At 40.8% G+C, this 21,066-nt stretch overlaps 1 protein-coding gene across 7 annotated transcripts in view; it reads right to left on the bottom strand.

Moving 5' to 3' along the window:
• NUP98 (nucleoporin 98 and 96 precursor) overlaps positions 1 to 21,066 on the bottom strand; it is a 103,592-nt gene that overhangs the window by 59,084 nt on the left and 23,442 nt on the right. For 3 of the 7 annotated variants that reach the window (XM_058663486.1, XM_058663489.1, XM_058663492.1), the window contains exons 4-12: positions 16,941 to 17,044; positions 14,652 to 14,753; positions 14,382 to 14,558; positions 12,227 to 12,366; positions 10,187 to 10,294; positions 7,742 to 7,922; positions 7,083 to 7,246; positions 6,184 to 6,321; positions 1,508 to 1,646 (exon numbers count right to left, since the gene is read on the bottom strand). In XM_058663486.1, the coding sequence (XP_058519469.1) occupies positions 1,508 to 1,646; positions 6,184 to 6,321; positions 7,083 to 7,246; positions 7,742 to 7,922; positions 10,187 to 10,294; positions 12,227 to 12,366; positions 14,382 to 14,558; positions 14,652 to 14,753; positions 16,941 to 17,016 (1,225 nt within the window). In that variant the 5' untranslated portion in view covers positions 17,017 to 17,044. The remainder of the gene's footprint in view (positions 1 to 1,507; positions 1,647 to 6,183; positions 6,322 to 7,082; positions 7,247 to 7,741; positions 7,923 to 10,186; positions 10,295 to 12,226; positions 12,367 to 14,381; positions 14,559 to 14,651; positions 14,754 to 16,940; positions 17,045 to 21,066) is intronic. The other 4 variants (XM_058663487.1, XM_058663490.1, XM_058663488.1 and 1 more) reach the window with 2 other exon arrangements.

Genomic DNA, 21,066 nt, shown 5'->3' with positions numbered 1-21,066 from the left:
TAACCAAGTTAACCAAGTCTACTGCCTCAAAGCTCTTAAGCATTGAGTGACCACAAAAAGATCACAGGTGGAACTATAATCATTAGTCGTGACCAGTTAAAAAGCCAGAAAAGATAAAGTCAAATAAATTTAAGATTACAGATTAAGAATTGCTCTTTCTTCTATTATTACTCACATTTCTATAAAAACACTAACCTTCCAATGGATGCTCAATATAGTCTTTCCCCAGTATCAAATAAAATTACTCAAAAGTTCACTGAAGGGCAAGCTGTTTTTTCTACCAATAAGTACTAAATTGGACTATCTGGGTTTGATACTCAGCTCTGACTCCTCCTTGCAGGCAGCAGTGATGACTCAAATTACGGGGCTCCTGCTACTCACACTGGGACCCTGACTTAATTCCTAGCTCCCTGCTTTGACCTGGCCAACCTGAGATGCAGGTATGTGGCAAATGATCCACAGAATGGGAGCTCGCTCTCTCTGTCTCTAATTAGCAGTTAATATCAAAATCAAAGACCAGGAGGCTACGTAACACAGTTGAGTTGAGCCACCATTTGTGACACCAGCATCCCATATTTGTCTCAGCTTCTCTGGTTCTAATCCAGAGTCCCTGTAATGTGCCTTTGAAGGTGGCATATGATTGCCCTAGTGATTGGGTCCCTGTCATCCACATGAGAGACATGGATAGCTATAGGATCCTGGCTTTGGCTTGACACAGCTCTGGGAGCCAGTCATTTAGGCAGTGACAGCAAATGGAAAAAAATCTGTCTCTCCCTCTCGCTGATGATATTACAAATAAATAAATAAATAAATAACCTTTAAACAACCACAAAAAATCTCAACAAAGCACCACAGAAACACTAATCTATGCCATTAATCATGTGCTTATGTTTCCCAGATCAAAATTCAATCAGTGCCTAATGATGGATTTGCTACATGTTCAACACTGTTTCCCTTGACAATGACCTTTCTAACAGAAATCATGTTGAGTGTTAAAAATTTAAGTAGTTAGTTGTCAATGATGTGTTATGTTTCCATTAAGCCATCTTAAAATTTTCTAGCATATCTCTGGAGAGTAATTTAGAATTTATTTTTTAACTGTTCAATCATCTTCATACTTTCCCAACTTTTTCACAATTAGTATATAGTCAAAAATAAACTGCCAAGTAATTCCCCATGTCAGAAAGGTTTCTATTTTTAGTAAGAATCATCAAATCTCTTGACACTATTTCAGGCTTGAAACTATACTGCCACAAACAAATGTTTCATTTATACTTGGTCAGCTACTAGTAAAATAACCCAAAGAATATAAAAGGAAATTTATTATCTTCTACTAAATATATCAAGGTTTGGCCAGGACTTTAAAACCTTTCCCTCCAGTAGCTCACCATCAAGTCACGGGCTTACCTGAGAATTTGAAACTCTATCAAATTATATGAATCAGGAGAATGATGTGTGGTATAGTCAGTGTAACTTTAAGAGAGTCAAACCTGCTTTTTATATGTACCAAAAGTAGAAGTGTTTGTATTGGTTCCTAAAGTCAGAGTTGGTTTGTTACCAAAGAGCCCGCCACTGTTTGTACCAAATGAAGGAGCACTGGTTGTGCTGGTTCCAAATGTGGTAAGCTTGTTATTGCCAAACAGGGTCTAGAAAAAACAAAATACAAAAACTTTTGAAATAAAAATTACATATCAACCAATAAATAATGGTTATCTTAACTATAATGAATTAGGTATGGGGAACAGAATGTTATTTTTACAAAAGGAAGAAGTAAAAAGACTAACAGATATGTAACATAACCTAAAAATAACTATTACCAGAAATCTCTGCTAGACTGAAAAGCTAATGAAAATTTAACAAATAAAAAATTTCAATGAGATTCTAGCTCCCTGCTTATGGCCTGCGAAAGCAGCAGAGGATGGCCCAAAATCTGTGTGACACTGTACCCCTTGTGGGAGCCCGGGAAGAAACTCCTGGCTCCTGGTTTCAGATTGGCTCAGCTCCAGCCGCTGAGGCCATTTGGACAGTGAACCAACAGATGGAGGATCTTTCTGTCTCTCCTTTCCGTAAATCTGATGTGCCTTCCCAACAAAAAGAAAAAATCTTTAAAAAATAAAAATGAAGAATCTGAATGAGACATTACACGAACAAGGTATACAAAAATTTTTTTACGTATTGAAAGAAGTGTATCATATATTTCCCAGTGGGAATACTTTGAAGAATAAACTGAAACATGCCAGAGAACAGATTAACCTTTGAACTCTGCTAATTCAAAGAAACCGTTCACAAAACACATGAAACGTTCAGAACGGTCAAATTCATACACTGAAAATTTGTATGCAGAAAATTTCCCAGTTAACCCTGAGTTAACTGGGAAAAACTGGGAGGGACTGCTAATGGTTACAGGGTTGCTTTACAGTAACTTGAGTAAGTATGTTTTTTAAAAATCGAATGTGATAATAGCTACATAAAGTTAATACTATGTAAAACCATTGAACTGTAGGCTTTAGGGGGATAAATGATAACATATATACATTATATACCAGTAAAGACACTGTTCGGGAAGGCATTATAGCAGTGGAGGTTGAGCCACTGCTGACACCGGAATTCCTATCTTACCTAGTCTGCACTTGATTCCAGCTTCCAGCTTATATATCTGGGAGGCAGCAGATAACTGCCCAAGTACTTGGGTTCCTGTTAACCACATGGGAAACCACAGTGGAGCTCCAGCCTCCTAACTTTAACCTGCCTTAGCCCTAACTACTGTGGGAATTTAGGAAGTAAATCAAAGGATGGAAGATGGGCCCGGCGCGATAGCATAATAGTTAAGGTCCTCGCCTTGATCCCATATGGTCACTGGTTCTAATCCCAGCAGCTCCACTTCCCATCCAGCCCCCTGCTTGTGGCCTGGGAAAGCAGTCGAGGACAGCCCAAAGCCTTGGGACCCTGCACCCACATGTGAGACCCCGAAAGAAGTTCATGGCTCCTGGCTTTGGATCGGCGCAGCACCAGCCGTTGCGCTCATTTGGGGGGGGGTGAATCATCAGACGGAAGATCTTCCTCTCTGTCCCTCCTTCTCTCTGTACAACTGCCTTTCCAATAAAATAAATAAATATTAAAAAAAAAAAAAAGAACGGAAGATCGCCATCATTCTGCCTTTAAGTAAATGAGTCTTTTGTTAAAAACAAAATAAAGTTTCTTTTAAAAAGCTTAATTTTCTGAAATAGCCTCACCTCAAATTATCTGCCCCAAAATGCAGTAAAAAACAATTTTAATTTTCATGCCAACAGTATCATGTTTTTTTTTAAAGATTTATTTTATTTTTATTACAAAGTCAGATATACTGAGAGGAGGAGAGACAGAGAGGAAGTGGAGCTGCCGGGATTAGAACCAGCGGCCATATGGGATCAAGGCGAGGACCTTAGCCACCAGGCCACGCCGCCGAGCCCAACAGTATGATGTTTTAAGGATAATTTTTCTTGTACATAAATATCAAAAACTGTTAAATTCAAAATTTTAAGCAGATGTATAATCCAAAGTGTCTGATACTAACTGCAATACAACGAACTTTTAAAAATGATAATATGTCTTACTACTGTATATCAAAAAGTCACAAAAAACTTTTTTATTTTTATAAATTTATTTTTATTGGAAAGGCAGAATTACAGAAGAGAAGGGGAGACAGCGTAAGAGATATTCCATCTACTGATTCATTTCCCAAATGATCATAAAGGCTGGAGCTGAGCTTGTCCAAAGCCAGGAACCAGGAGCTTCTTCCAATTTTTCCACATCGGTGTGGCTGATCTGCTGCTGCTTTCCCAGGGTATAAGCAGGAAGCAGGATGCAAACCAGTGCCCATATGAGATGTAGGCACCAAAAGTGGAGGCTTTAGCCTCCAAGGTGCTTGGCCAGAACAATAGCTAGCTTTTATAAAAAAAAAGACGTATTCATTTTCTTAAAAGGTAGAGTAACACAGAGAGGACAGAAATAGATTTCCAATTGGTTGATTCACTCCCCACAAATGGCTGCAAAAACTAGGTCAGGGCCAAGGTGAAGGGGAGCAAGGAACTTTATTTGAATCTTCCACATCAGCAGCAAGGGCCCAAGCACTTGGGCCAACTTTCCACTGCTTTCCCTGCATTAGGAAGGAGCTGGAACAGAATCAGACTCAAATCAGCATTCCAACATGGAATGCCAGTGTCATAAGCAACACTTAACCTGTTGTATCACAATGTCAGTCCCACAAACAGTAGTATATTAAATCATTTAATGAGAAAAACAAATCAATCAATCCTCCAGCAGCCTGAGCTCTGTAAGAACCACAATGAGGCCAGTGTTACGGTGCAGAATATAACCCCTTGCTTGCAATATTGATACTCTACATTGGTCAAGTCTCAGTTGCTGTTTCCAATCTACCATGCTAATAATGTACTTGGGAAGAAAGCAAAGATGCCCCAGACACCTGTACCCATATCAACCATGTGGGTAAACGAGGATAGAATTCCCAGTTCCTGGCTTCAGCCTGGCCCAGACGTGGCCAGTTGCAGCACTTGGAAAGTAAGAGAGTAGAAGCAACATCTCTGTTACCCCTGCAAACACTGCCCCCCGCCCCACTGTAGTTCTGCCTTCCAAACAAAAGACAACCCTAATGATCATAATAACCTGGAAGCAACATCAAAGGTGTTTAATTCCCAAAAGTCATATTAATTTATCATCCAAATCAGATGGTAGAATTAGTAGTCAAAACGTACCTAAACAAAGTGAAAACACCTCACTTAAGATTCAACAATAAACTAACCAAGTAGAATCCAAGTCATATCTAACAGATCATATTTAATGTCACACTGTATACAAGAAATATGCAATGTTATTTATCAATTTAAAAATAAATTATTTTGGAGGGCCTATCCAACAGGATAAACCACAGCTTTCACAACTGGCACCTCAGATTAGAGTGCTGCACCACTCGGACACAGTGTCCAGTGAACGCGCCTAGGAAAGCAGACGATGGTCCAGGAGCATAGGCTCATATCACCTGCAAAGGAGACCAAATGGGGTTCCTGGCTCCCGGCTGACCTGGTCCAGCACAAGCTGTTTCTAGCCATTTGCAGGATGAGCACAGATGCAGGAGCTTTCTGCCTCTCTGACATTCTGCTTTTCAAATTAATAATAGATCTTAAAAGTAACTTAAAAAACCTAAAAAAAAAGTTTTAGATAAAAGCATTTCTTTTTAAGACTTATTTTGTTTTTTTAATTGGGAAGTTAGATATACAGAGAAGAGCAGAGACAGAAAGATCTTCCATCTGCTGATTCACTCCCCAACTGGCCAGAACAGCTAGAACTGAGCCAATTTGAAGCCAGGAGCCTCTTCCGAGTCTCCCACGCAGGTACAGCATCCCAAGGCTTTGGTTCCTTGACTGCTTTCCCAAGTCACAAGCAGGGAGCTGGATGGGAAGAGGGACCGCCAGGATTAGAATCAGTGTCCATAAGGGATCCCAGCAGGTACAAGGAAAGAACTTTAGCCACCGGGCCCATAACTGAAAATTTCAAATTCAAGGGTTACTTCTCTATTAGCAAAAAACTGCATACATGCACTGAGGAAAAGAAGCTTTAAAAAAAATTATTAATATCCCACCCTGATCAACCATGTAATCATTATTAAAATTTTTTTAAATAAATAAAATAAAAAACTATTAATTTAAGCACCCAGCATGATGGGCTCAATTAGCTAATCCTCCTCTTGCCAACTGCCGGCATCCCAAATGGGCACCAGTTTGTGTCCTGCCTGTTTAACTTCCCACCAACTCACTTCCTGTGGCCTGGAAAAGCAGCAAAGGATGGTCCAGGATTAGAACCGTGCCCCAACAAGGGAAATGCGGAAGAAACTCCTGACTCCAGGCTGCTAGCTAGCTCAGCTCCAGCTGTTGTGGCCATTAGGGGAGTGGACCTGCAGATGGAAGATCTTTCTCTGCCTCCTCTTTTCTATATAAAACTGCTCTTCCAATAAAAATAAATCTTTAACAATAACAGAAAAATATTTGAAATTAATATATTTAACTAGTTAACACCTTTTACTTGTTATCAACAGCAAATCAAGTAATACTTGAAAACATTCAAGTCTTTCTTAGACAGCCCTTCGACACTCATACAATCTTTAAAGCATTGCCAACTTTGAAAACTTACCGAACCAACAGCACCAAATCCAGTACTGGTCTGCCCAAAGAGCCCTGTTCCTGTCCCAAATGCTGTTCCAGTGCTGGTATTTGTAGCCGTTCCAAAAAGACCTCCAGGCTGTGAGGCTTGGGTTACTCCAAATAAGCCCTGAAAAAAGTTATCCAGATTAAAAGATGGTCTATAACAGTTTTCTAAAATAGTTGTAGTTTAGTAGTTTCCATGTAAGCTTATCTGACTGATGCTATAATCTTTGTCATACAGCTCCTGAGTAGGACGTCTAGGTATTTCTACCTATACCTAAATCATCTTTTACTCAAGAAATGTTTAACACTGAGGAACCACCAAACCAGTCCACATTTCCATTAGCAATGTTTTAGGGTTCCAACTTCTTTAGCTCCTTACCAACTATAAGTTGTTTTTTATTATCATCATAGGTTTCTTTTTTGTTTGTTTTAAAGATTTATTTACTTTTATTGGAAAGTCAGATTTACAGAGGAAAGGAGAGACAAAGATCCTCCATCCACTGGACCAATCCTTAAGTGGCCACAATGGCCAGAGCTGAGCAGATCCAAAGCCAGGAGCTTCTCCTGGATCTCCCATGCAAATGCAGAGACCCAAGGCTTTGGGTTGTCCTCCACTACTGTCCCAGGCCACAAGCAGGGAGAGGGAGAAGGAGAGGGAGAGAAGAGAAGGGAAGTAGAGCTGTCAGAACACAAACTGGCGCCCACATGGGTTACCGACACATGAAAGGTGAGGATTTTACTCATTAGGCTATCATGCCAAATTAGAGATTTCAAAATACTAGGAAGTCATATTACATTGTAAGATTTGAATTATCATTATTATTTTTTTTTTGAGAGGCACACACAATTAAGATCTGCCATTAGCTCAAGGTCAGTTTTCCTTACCATGGTGTTGGTACTTGGCTGTCCTAAGGTGCTGGTATTACCAAAGGAAAAACCAGTGGTTTGGGTGGTTGTGGCTTGACCAAATGGTTTGCTAAAGAGGCTGGTAGTCTGCTGATTTGGTTGGCCAAAGAGACCACCTGGATTTGTTCCAAATCCCGTTGTACCTTTCAGGAGAGAAAGAAGTAAATAGTAAATCATAAAAAATCAATAATCTACAAACATACAAGACAAAATCACATTAAGCTGGTCACTCCAACTCTAATTTAGCTAACTGATCCTAAAACCATTCTACATACATTTGCTATTTGAAAAACATTTCATTTTCCACCTAGGAACTTCACTCCCAGTTTGGCTAAAACTCAGTTTCTACAACAACATTTTAATCCCAAGAGTCCTGATTTGGCTAATGATCATCCTTTGTCGGTTCAAGCTTCTAAATCACAAGACAACCATCACAACTCAAACATCATCTTCTGAAAGTGAAGTCTTCTTTAACCATATTCATTTCAAACTATTTTGCCCCACCTCCAAACATATACCAGGCACTCCCTATGCTTCCATTATTCCTGAACAAATTTTGTACACAAAATGACAAATATGTTCTACCTTTAGTTGTCTGTGGCCTCTCAGTATGACCCACTATTATGTCTGGTACTTACTGGTTCCAAAGGCAGTTTTGTTTTGACCATAAGAAAAGCCTGAATTAGTGGTGGAGGAGCTGAAGAGTCCCGTAGCACTTGAAGTGGCTGGAGAAGACCCAAACAAGCCAGTTGCGGTACCTGCTCCCACCTGGTTCTGTGGGCCTTTCCGATTAGCCTGATAATCCTCTAAACGAAGTTCCTGAAGGAAAACATATTCCTAATCTTAATATGCAGCCAAAAAAGTTATTTATGAGATTAAGAACTTCAATTTAGTACTCAAGTTCTATGTTCACATAGGTACTATCTCTAAAAAACTACACAATAATATCAAGTTAATCAAGTTAACTTAATAAAGTTACAAGAGTCAGTGTGATGGCTCATTGTGTAATCCTCCACCTGCAAGCACAGGCATCCCCTATGGGTTCTCTCTTTCCAATAAAAATAAATACATCTTTAATAAAGTTACAGAAAAACATTTGTGAATAAACATTAAAAACAGGTATCGTAATTATACAGAACGGCCAATTATCTCAATTTTAACTTTACTTTTTAAGATGTATTTATTTATGTGAAAGGCAGAGTTACAGAGAAATAGTATAGACTTTTTGTTCGCTGCTTCACTCCCCAAATGGCTGGAACTCTTGAGCCAGAGTTCATTCAGGTCTCCCTCATGGGTGCAGAGGTTTAGGTAATTGGGCCATTCTCTCCTTCTCTCCCAGGAATGTCATCAGGCTGCTGTATCAGAAGTGCAGGTGGGATGCAAACCACCAGCACACACATGGAAAGCTGGCACTACACATGGTGGCTTTGCCCATTACACCACAGTATCGGTCCCACTAACATTATTTTGCGAACAATAAGCACTTTCTTTCAGCTATGTAAATGTTATGTAACAATCTTATCTCCCCTATCTATAGAAGTAAAAATCAGTTGGAAGAAATTGGGGCAGGTGTTCAGTAAACATAGGGAAAGGAGGAACAAAGCTTAACAATTTGTTCTCCTAAATCAGGGTTTCTGTACACTCCAATAAAGCAAGCAGTTTGAGATAATGCAGAAGCAACTACTACAATTATAATAGCTAAAATGGATACTACTGAACAAGAATCAAAATTTAAGTTTATGCAATGACAAGAATGAGTATCAAAGGACCAGCGCTGTGGCCTAACGGCTAAAGTTCTTATCTTGAATGTGCTGGGATCCCAAACAGGCACAGGTTCTAATCCCAACGGTCCCACTTCCCATCCAGCTCCCTGCTTGTGGCCTGGGAAGGCAGTCAAGGACGGCCCGAGGCCTTGGGACCCTGCATCCGCACAGGAGACTCGGAAAAATCTCCTGGCTCCGGATTGGCTCAGCTCTGGCCATTGTGGTCACTTGGGGAGTGAATCAGTGCATGGAGGATCCTTCTGTCTATCCTCCTTTGCAATAAAAATAAATAAATCTTTAAAAAAAAGTGAGTATCACAACACTGAAAGACCAAAACAGGATTGTGTCATGGTACTCCACCTATCCACTTCCTATCAGCTCCTGCAACGCACCCGGTAAAGCAGCAGAGGCTGCTGAAATGCTTGGAAATCTAGCACCTACATAGAATTGCATGCACTTCCAGGCTACTGGCTATGCCAGGTGCTATGGCCATCAAGGAGTGATCCAACCAATGAAGATCTTTCTGTTCTGTCCTCTATCACACTTGTCATTCAAATAAATAAATAATTTCTAAAGTACATAATGTAAGATTTAATTTATATAAAGTTTAAACCTAGGCAGTTGAGAGAAGTGTTACGTATAGCAGGGAAGGATCAAGTTACTACAGTGACAGGGCATAACGGGTAATATTCTGTTTCTTGATTGTTTGACTTAGTGAAAACTTTTTAAGCTGTATGCTTAATAATTTTGCATAAACTTCATAAAACCTGTGTTTACACACACACACTGTACAATGTAATCATCCTTTGAGGATGAACCATTACAAAAGCCACACTTGGAGCTATGGAATCAATTCTGTCTCTGTCTAAAAAAAATCATAAATAACAGTTTTTAAAAACTTGGTTATTAGTTTCTTCCAAAATTTCCATATGCCACTAAATTTTAAAGATAACAAAAATCATTTAAAATTATTTTATTTTCATTTTATGTGAACGGCAGAGACAAACAGAAATTTTTCATTGGTTGCTAGCTCACTACCCAAAGCTGCAATACCCCGAGAAAGGCTATCCCAAAGCCAAAACCAGGAATTCCACATGGGTTTCCCAGGTGGGTGGCAGGGACAGGACCTGAAAGCCATCACTGGCATGAGCAGAAAGCTCATTCTGAGGCTCAGCTGTCAAAACTGGAATAGGCACTCTGCTATGGCATATGGCTGTCTTTTAAATAAACAACTCACCCACTTTACCAAATGTCAAGAAACAGTAAGTTGTTTTCCAATGAAATCAAAAGGTTGCTATTCTGCATTGTATTTTTACTTACTTCTAGAGACTTGCTTTCATATTCTTTCATAGCAGTAATACACTGGTGCTTGGTACTGATATTGGTGCTAACGCCAGCTTTGACCATAGTATCTGTACCAGTAGGAGGCTGTAAAAGTAAAGACAGAATTTTTCAACTTAACTCTAGAACTCATATCCTAGGTATTTTATAAAAGAATGTAAAACTACTTGATTAAAGATATTGTGTTTTTTATTTCTTCCGGCATCAGTTATCTGAATTCATCTATCTTAGCAACAGTTATCAAATTAATCATATGCTAAATTCATGAGTATAAGAAAACTTTACACAATATATTTATACCTTTATATCTATATTCTAACTCTGACTCTATCCTGAAATGTCTGCTTTATATAACTGCTGCTGCATTCAGGAAATACAGCAGTCTGTATTTTCCTAGTGTTATAAGGAAAAGTCATAAGCAACAAAAGACTCCTATTTTCTATTGTATTTTCTCAACTTCTATGTGTTTTTAATAAAAGAGCTACAAGGAGAGTGACACACAGATAGATCAATCTTCCATCTGCTGGTTCACTCCCCAGATGCATGAAACAGCCAGACCGGGGACAAACTGAAGCCAGGAGCTACAAGCTGCTTCCAGATCTCCACATGGGAGGCAGGGTCCAACCACACTTGGTCCATTTTCCACTTCTTTTCCCAGGCCACCAGCAGGGGGTTGGATCTAAAGGGAAGACGGTTTGTGCCCCAGATGCTTCACTTCCCATCTAGCTCCCTACGTGTGGCCTGGGAAAGCATTCAAGGACAGCCCAAAGCCTTGGGACCCTGCACCGGAGTGGGAAACCTGGAAGAAACTCCTGGCTCTGGATCAGCTCAGCTCTGCTGTTGCAGGTATTTGAGTGGACCAGCAGATGGAACATCTTCCTGTCTCTCCTTCTCTCTGTGGAATCTGTCTTTTCAATAAAAATAAATCTTAAAAAAATTAATATTATGAACTCTAATTACCTTACCTAAGAATTTTCCAGATTTGCTGAACTAAATTTTAATAATATATTGTCATTTCAACCACAGACGTCTTACTTTTTAACTAGTACAGGATACTGATAAGTGCTTCCATACAGCTCTTTTAAAAAGGCCTTTCTTAGAGAAGCTTTTCTTCTTTGTTTGAAAAAAGATTTAGCAGGAATACGCATTGTGGCATAATGCGTAAAGCTATTGCCGTGCAAGTCCTGACTGCTCCACTTCCAATCTAGCTCCATGCTCCAGGCCTGGGAAAAGCAGCAGAATATGGTACAAGTTTTTGGGCCATCACCACCATGTGGGACACCTGGATGAAGTTTCAGGCTCCTGGTTTTGGCCTGGTTCAGCTCTGGTCATTGTGGCCATCTGGGGAGTGAATCAACAGATGAAAGATCCGTTTGTCTCTCCCTTTCTCTCTGTAACTCTGACTTCCAAATAAAGAGTTGTTTGTTTTTTTTTTAATTGATTGGAAAGCGTTTCAGATTGTTTACCCACTGTCACTCTCCAAATAACAGTCAACAGCCAGAGCTAAGGCCGGCCAAAGTCAGAGGACTGGTACTCCATCTAAGTCCCCGGCACTCTGAGCTGTGCCATCTTTTGCTGCTTTCCCAGGCACATGAGCAGGAAGTAGAGCAGTTAAGACTTCAACTGGCACTCATGGAAAACCAGCATAACAAAGGCCTAATCTGATACTTCACAATAAGGACCTCTTGAAAATTTTTTTCAGTGTGCCCATTTCATTTCTATGAAGGATAGTACCATTCAGAGGCCAAAGTAAATTCAAATTCTGTCTTAAGCGAGCTAATAAAATCAAACTTATAAATACACCTTTAACTGGGGAAATGTTAATTTAAATACACAATATAATCTTAATTTGTTTTACATTTCCACACTACTATAGTAATCAGATTTTATTTTTAAAACATCTTTCAGAAAGAATCAAACTAAGTTGTGCTTAATGAGAAGAGGAACAATCCACCTTGCAAAGAAACACAAGTGAGTAAAAAAAATACATTTCCACAAAAATCAGAAGAAAATACGTACATTAAATTTAATGGTAGTCCCTGTAGGAGCAGCAGTGAAACTACTTGGTCCAAAGAGAGAGCCAGATGTGCTACCAAATGGATTAGATGTGGTATTTGTAGTTCCAAAAAGTCCCCCACTGCTTGTACTTGTTCCAAAATCTATTAATCAGAAAACAAATGGAAAATTACAACATAAGAATTCAAGAATCCACAGATATCTTGAAATTGGGTGGTAGTGCTTTGAGTACTTTATTCTCAAATTTTCTGGTTTTCAAATGTCCCAAGTAAGCTCATTCAAGCAGAAGCTTTTTATATAGACACATACACACTTCCAATTCTCAAGTGAAACAAAGTCTGAATCCTTTAGTCAAATAAGTGCCTATGAAATCCTTCTGGGGAAGGTTTTAATATTGAGAGTACTCAGAAGACAATTTAAGAGAAACATAACTTATTCATAACATTTGTCTCATCTCCTTTTACACTACAAACGGGATAAAATTATCTTTCCAAACATATCCTGTCACAGCAAACTTTAACAAGGAGTCACAATGTTTTATTTATATACACCAATGTATACAAAAAAGTTAACACATACCAGTGGTTCCATGTATCAGGGCACTCAAATATAGGTTAATGTAAAACTTAACCCTACTCACTTAAGAAAAATTACTAGGCACTATTTTCTAAAATTTAATACAGGAATTGCCAATCTTCTGATGATTTACCCTTTCAAAAAGTGAAGTTTTATAACAGTATTATCGTCAGTAAACGTGATTAATCACTAGAGAACATACTTCTCAACATGAAAATGCTACTTGTACAGTAGTTACGCATATGCTGTCAAAGATGTCAGACAGCAATAAAAATTAGCTGCCAATATTTTATATTAAGATTCTCACAATTACAAAATTAGGAAGATTGTAGGTTCTCACTGGCAAATTGCTATTTCTAAAAACTTGTCGTAACATAATTTACAATGGAGAAGCACTTTTTGCTTGAATTAGCACTTTGAATTGCATTTTACATGGTCATGTTAAATACTTCAGCAGCCCCACAAACTGGATTTGTGAACTGGATGTGTGGGACAGGGCTATGGGGGTGAAGAGATCATTCATCACTTCAATTAGTAGTGGCCAACTCAAAGCACACTGTGACACAACGCCAGACCACTTCTGGACTTAAAAAAGCCATGAATTAAAGACATCGACAGGGGGTTTGGCGTGGTAGCTTATTAGTTAAAATCCTCATCTTGCATGTGCTGGGATCCCATATGGGTGTCAGTTCATAACCTGGTGGCCCCACTTTCCATGCAGATCCCTACTTGTTGCCTGGGAAAGCATTTGAGGACAGCCCAAAGCCTTGGGACCCTACACCTGCATGGGAGACCTGGAAGAAGCTCCTGGCTTCGGACTGGCCTGGCACTGGCCACTGCAGTCACTTGAGGAGTGAACCAGCAGACAAAAGATCTTTCTCTCTCCTCTGTGTAAATCTTTCCAATAAAAATAAACAAATCCAAATATATGTATATATAATATACAATATGATAGCCAAGTGTGGCAGTACACAAGCTAATCCTCTAACCTGTGGCACCGCCAACCCATTTGTGCAAAAATTCATCTCCTGGCTGTTCCAGCTGTGATCTAGCTCGTTGCTTATGGCTTAGGAAAGCAGCAGAGGATGGCCCAAGCCCTTGGGAGCCTACACCCATGTGCTCTGGCCATTGCAGCCATTTGTGGAATAAACCAGCAAATGGAAGACTTTCTCTCTATCCTCTCTGTGAAATCTGCCTTTCAAATTAAAAAACAAACAAACAAAAAAACAAAGAAACCTTTCCTGTCCTGATCCTCCAACACAATCCATTCATCCTTAAAATTTTTCTGTTTTAATACCAATGGCAGCATCTGGCCTAGCTTTTATTCCTGTCTGTAGTCATTCTATATCAGGCACCTCTCTCTGTACACCCCTTAAATAAATTTCCACCTTAAGAGAGACGTACAAATTCTCCTTCTTTCCAGCCTACTTAAGCTTCTCGATACAGTTTCAAATTTCTCTCTTGTCATATTTCTGTCATTTGCTGGGATGAGGTAAATAAAGACAGGAAAAGGGGAAGACAAAATAGATTCAATAACCAAACAAAGTTATTAGAAGCTGAAGTCCAATGATATACCACTTACTCCCAAAGCCAGTTGGTTTGTTTTGTGCAAAGGCATTGTTCTGGGATGAGAAAAGACTGGTCCCTGTATTTGCAGTTCCAAACAAGCTACTTGACGTTCCTGTTGATGCTCCAAACCCAAAGCCAGCACTTGTGGAGGTAGCTGGCTGGCTAAATGAATTGGTACCAAATAATCCTCCTGGGAGAATGGAGAGAAGAGGGAAGTTAAGCAGAAATTTTAGAGCCACTAAGTGAAATTTTACACCAGCTATAGTGCAAATAAAGTCCCTACCTGGTTTGGTCTGTGAGCTTCCGAATAGGCCTCCAGTATTGTTGCTTGAACCAAACGCAGATGTTCCAAAGGCACCTCCACTGGTAGTGCCAAAGCCAGTATCTGAAAGGAAAAAAAAATCCTCACACACAACTTCAGAATTTATTTCTCCTAACTATAAAATGGCCTCTCATTGGGCAAAACATTACATGATGATGACTGTTTAAAATATACATGTTTTGGTTATAATTTCAGAGATTCTAACTCTATAGCTTTATGATGAGAAGTATGCAGTTTAACCACATGCCCTCAACATTAATTCTCATGAGCACTCTTGGTTATAAAAGAAGGATCTTGAGCCAGCATGGAGGTACAACAGGTAAAGCTATCACCCGCAACGCCTGCACCCCATATGGATGCCAATTCAAGTCCCAGCTGTTCCACTTTCAATGCAGCACCCTGCTAAATGGCTATGAAAGCAGTGGAACATGGCTCCCAAGTACCTGGACCCTACGTCTACGAGGGAGACCCAAATGAAGCTCCTGGCTTTGGCGTAGCCAACCCCTGGTCACTGCAGCCAACTGGGAATTGAACACACAGATGGAAGATCTGTATGTCTCTCCCTCTCCTCCCTCAATAATTCTTTCAAATAAATAAGCAAATCTAAAAAAAAAAATAATAATACCATTCTTGACACAGAGTTCTCTAAAATAACTCAAGGGACAAAACATTTTTTCTATTATTTTTATTAAACGTGATAAAGGTTTGGTAGATTTTGCTTTACACAAAAATCTTCAGCAATTAGGAAAGGTTCCTGAACAACAATGGGAAAATGGTAACTCCTAAGGTTGGGAGACAAAACTTTGTTACAGATTATTTTTATTTGAAAGGCAGATTCACAGGAAGAATGCAGAGACAGAGATTCTCTATCCACCGGTTCACTCCCCAGTGGGCCCTAACAGCTGGAGCTGAGCCAATCTGAAGCCTGGACACAGGGGGCTCAAGGACCTGAACCACCCACCCCCCGCTCATAAGCAGAGAGCTGGATCTGAAACAGAGTAGTCTGGACCCAAAATGCTGCCCACATAGAATGCCTAAAATTACAGGTGGAGGATCAGCTTAGCAAACAACTGTGCCAGCCCTGAGAAAAAAAAATTTAACCAGAGTTCAAGAGTTATGACAGGCAGTGAATGTCTCATAAAATATTCAATGGCAGGGAAGGCATATCTGAGAGAGGGTAGAGAATATAAAGACTGTCATTTTAGCGTTTCTATTAAAGAACGTCACATTTTTTCACATAATCCCTGTACAGTTACTCACTAAATGCAATTAGATTTTCAGCATTGAGGGTCCGGCGGCGTGGCCTAGAGGCTAAAATCCTCACCCTGAAAACCCGGGATCCCATATAGGCGCCAGTTCTAATCCCGGCAGCTCCACTTCCCATCCATCTCCCTGCTTGTGGCCTGGGAAAGCAGTCAAGGATGGTCCAAAGTCTTGAGACCCTGCTCTGCTTGGGAGACCCAAAGAGGCTCCTGGCTCCTTGCTTTGAATCGCCTCAGCTCCGGCTGTTGCAGCCACTTGAAGAGTGAATCAACTAATAGAAGAACTTCCTTTCTGTTTCTCCTCCTCTCTGTATATTTGACTTTCCAACAAAAACAAATATTTAAAACAAGAAAAAATTTTATGATTTAAAAGCAATAAATTTTGGCCACCATGATTGTTCAACTGGCTGATCACCTGCAAATACCAGCATCCCCTATGAATGTAGCTTCAAGTCCCAGCTGCTCCACTTCCCATCCAACTCCCTGCTTGAGCCATGGCCCCTGTCCCTGTCATTTTTTCAGATTATAGTGACACAGAACAATGTATGAATAAAATCCCTATCTAAATCTATCAGAGTGAATTTGTTCTGAATACAATAGGCTGAGATGCTTTCCCTCTTTCACTATTTTTTGAAATGTTCTCTGTCCAGGGCCTGGCATGGTACCCTACCAGCTAATGTCCTTGCCTTGCACACACCAGGATTCCTTACGGCTGCCGATTCTAACCCCGGCAGCCCCGCTTCCCATCCAGCCCCTTGCTTGTGGCCTGGGAAAGCAGTCGAGGACAGCCCAAAGCCTTGGGACCCTGCATCTGCATGGGAGACCCAAAAGAGGCTCCTGGCTCCTGGCTTTGGGCTGGCTCAGCTCCAGCTGTTGCAGCCACTTGGGGAGTGGATCAACAGACAGAAGATCTTTTTGTCTCTCCTCCTTTCTGTATATCTGACTTTCCAACGAAAATAAATAAATCTTTAACAACAACAAAACTTACTCTGCCCAAATGTTGAAGTTGTGCCAAATCCACCTGTGCCACCCCCAAAGGGTGTTCCGAAGGCTTTATTAAACATCTTCAGAATGAGTCTTCACTTCAGAAATCTGGAAAGAAAAAAATTCTTTTAAAGACAAAGACATGGTAATGGAACTATTCCAGAAAAATCAATCATTCCATAAATTTAGGACTACTCAATCGGCTAAAACTTTGTATGTTAAAACAAATCTTACTGAATGCTCCCAAATCTACATTGCTTCTAAGATGAACAGTAACATAAAGTGTGTTAAAGGGCCCAGCGCAGTAGCCTAGTAGCTAAAGTCCGCGCCTTGAATGTACCGGGATCCTATGTGGGTGCCAGTTCTAATCCTGGCTGTCCTGCTTCCTATCCAGCTCTCTGCTTGTGGCCTGGGAAGGAAAGAGAGGACAGCCCAGGGCTTTTGGACCCTGCACCCACGTGGGAGACCTGGAAGAGATTCCTGGCTCCTGGCTTCGGATCAGCACAGCACCAGCCATTGTGGTCACTTGGGGCGTGAATCAATGGTTGGAAGATCTTCCTCTGTCTCTCCTCCTCTCTGCCTCTCTGTATATCTGATTTTCCAATAAAAAAATAAATAAATCTTTAAAAAGAAAAAGTGAGGTTAGAAACTCTTATTTAAAAAAAAAATCATTTATTTTTATTGGAAAGGCAGATATACAGAAAGATCCTCCATTTGCTGGTTCATTCCCCCAAATGGCCACCAGAGCCCTGAGCTGATCCAAAGCAAGGAGCCAGGGAGCTTCTCCTGGGTCTCCCATATAGGTGCAGGGTCCCAAGGTCTGGGGTCATCCTCTACTGTCTTCTGAGGCCACAAGCAGAGATCTGCATGGGAAGTGGTACACCAGGGATTAGATCTGGCATCCATGTGGAATCCCATGCATGCAAGGTGAGGACTTTAGCCACTAGTTTACCACTCTAGGTCCGAGGTCAAAATCTCTTAAAACCCACCAATCATTTACATCAAACACAAACTTTCGGGCCCGGCGCGATAGCATAGTGGTTAAAGTTAAAGTCCTCACCTTGCACGTGCCAGGGATCCCACATGGTTGCCAGTTCTAACCCAACAGCCCTGATTCCCATCCAGCTCCCTGCTTGTGGCCTGGGAAAGCAGTCGAGGACAGCCCAAAGCCTTGGGACCCTGTACCCACATGGGAGACCTGGAAGAGGTTCCTGGTTCCCAGCTTCGGATCGGCATAGCACCGGCCATTGCGCTCACTTGGGGAGTGAATCATCGGACGAAAGATCTTCCTCTCTGTCTCTCTTCTCTGTATATCTGCCTTTCCAATAAAAATAAATAAATCTTTTAACAACAAAAAACCCACAAACTTTTTATCTCTTTTTTAATCGAAGTCTCCTTTTATATGCATTACAAATCCATGAAGCCAGATTTTGATATGATCTGTATGAGGATCTGCAATAAAACCACTAAAAATTACAATAATAGAATAAACTGTAATTTTTGTTAGACTATTTTTGACAGTACTGCTTCTCAGCCTTTTGGCTAAGATCAGGTGTAGTTTACCCTATAAAAAAGATTTTTCAGTCTCAGTGTGATAACCTATTGGCTAAATCTGGTCTTGCATCCTCCAGGATCCCATGTGTGATGTTTCTATCACAAACATCCCACATGGATATAAGCGATGGACTAATCTTTCTTGTAGTCAAATCATGCCTTGATCATAACAGAACTGAATGTTACACCTTGAGATTTTCCCTACAGTCCCCCACAGTGCCATACCCCATCAACACTTCTAAGTGTTAGAATATCTGAAATTTTCTTCAACACCAGAAAAAATAATATTGTCTCTTAACCTGTGATGCTTTTTAAAAACTGATTGTACCCTGAGGTTGCCATTGTGGCACAACAAGGCAAGCTTCCACCTGCAGCACTGATATCCTGTACGGATGTCACTTTGAGTCCCAACTGTTCCACTTTCCATCCAGTTCCCTGTTCATGTCTTGCGAGAGCAGCAGAGGATGGCCCAAATGCTTGGGCTCCTGCCCCCACACAGGAAATCTGGACAAAGCTCCTGGCTCCTGGCTGTGGGCTTAGGATTAGCTCAGCTCCAGCTGTTGAGGCAATTAAGGGAATGAACCAGTGGATGAAACATCTCTCTCTCTCCTCTCTCTGTAAAGGCAGGAGTTCGGTATAGCAGTTAAGATGCTGCTTACAACGCACACATCCCATAAACAGGACATCTTGGGGTGAAGTTCCAGCTCTAATTGTGACCAGGAAGTCCTGGTTGCTCTCCTTCTGATCCAGTTTTCAACTAATGCTCCTGTGCTAGAGCAATCAGGTCCTTACGGTGTGTGTGGCAGACCCAGACGGAGCTCTCAGCTTCTGGCTTTGACTTAGCCCCATTGGCAGTACCAATGAACAAAGATCTCTGTCTCTCCCTCCATGGTGTACTGCCTTCTAAATAAATAAAACCGATTAAAGTTAAAACAATATTGCACATTCAAGTCTTCACCTTTTCAAATACATTGATCTAGCACCTCCTGAAAACCTAGAAATTACACAAGATTTGAGTTCTTATTATGCCCTAAATACTTTATTAATTACATAACTGAATTCTCCCCAGGATCCAACAAGGTAGGTCGAGGAACACAAAGCTACCACAAACATGTCCCCAAGTCCAAAACATCTAGAGATAGCACAAGCATTATCAACTAAAAGGAAATGACTTTGTAATCACTACAAATGGGGAGCTAGAAAACCAAAATTTAGGGCCCAGCGCAGTAGCCTAGTGGCTAAAGTCCTCGACTTGCACACAACAGAATCCCTTATATGTGACGGTTCTAATGCTGGCTGCTTCACTTCTCATGCAGATCCTTTCTTGTGGCTGGGAAAGTTGAATACGGTCAAAAGCCTTGGAATCCTGCATCCACATGGGAGACCTACAGCAAGCTTCTGGTTCCTGCTTTCAGATCAGCTCAGTGCCAGCCATTGTGGCCACTGCAGCCACTTGGGGAGTGAATCAGTAGACAGAAGATTTTTTTCTCTGCAAATCTGACTTTCCAATAAAAATAAACAAATCTTTAAATAAAAAACACACAAAATCTAGCCAGTATTATAGGGAAATTCACTTCTCCGGTAAACACAGGAATTCTAGTCATCAGAGCACATTCCCATGGTCTAGATGAAATTTCCTACAGTTAATAATCCTTACCTTTTTTTTTTCCGTACAAGACTTATTTAAATACACTGCATTTGGGGACCTGGCAGGAGGGGGTTGGGGTGAGGAATGTGAGACACGCTCAGAAGCAATAGTAATAGTGCTAAACAGAAAGATTTTTCATTTTATCCTTAAATTTCACTCTACTCTCCATGTTCAATCTTCTAATAATTCAGGCCTTCAGTCCCAAGGAAGACGTGGCTTTACTAACACACACTGAAGGAACCGGCATTGTGGGGAAGTAAATTAAACCAGTACCTTGGATGTCAGATCCCCTATCAGAACATAGTTCAAGCTGTGGCTGCTCTGCTATTTTTTTTCTTTTTAAAGATTTATTTATTTCTTACTGGAGAAAGTCTGATATGCAGAGAGGAGGGAGGAAAGACAGGAAGATCTTCTGTCTGATGATTCACTCCCCAAGTGGCTGAAGAGGCCAGAGCTGAGCTATCTGAAGCTGGAAGCCAAGAGCTTCTTCAGAGTCTCCCACACAGGTGCAGGGTCCCAAGGCTTTGGGCCGTGCTCGACTGTCTTCCCAGCCCATAAGCAGGGAGCTGGATGGGAAACAGGGTTGCTGGGATTAGAACCAGCACCCATATGGGATCCCGGCACATGCAAGGTGAGGACTTTAGCCACTAGGTTACTGTGCTGGGCTCTGTTCTGCTTCTGATGTAGCGGCCTTCTAGTGTGACTAGGAAAGCAGCAAAAGATTGTCCACATGCATGGATCACTGTCGCTATGTAGGATATTTAGATGGAGTTCCCTTCTCTTGGCTTCAGGCTAGACCAGTCCCCATCATCACACCATCTAAGGACTGAACCAGTGGATGGAAGATTTCCTTCTCTTTGACTCTGCCTCTCTGTCACTCTTTCTCACAAGTAAGAATGATACACACATCAGTAGTTCAGTAAATGCA

This window comes from Ochotona princeps, chromosome 4 (assembly GCF_030435755.1).
Source record: "Ochotona princeps isolate mOchPri1 chromosome 4, mOchPri1.hap1, whole genome shotgun sequence".
Taxonomy (NCBI): Eukaryota; Metazoa; Chordata; class Mammalia; order Lagomorpha; family Ochotonidae; genus Ochotona; species Ochotona princeps.
Note: the sequence above shows the minus strand (reverse complement) of the source record. Positions and strands in the feature narration are given on the sequence as shown.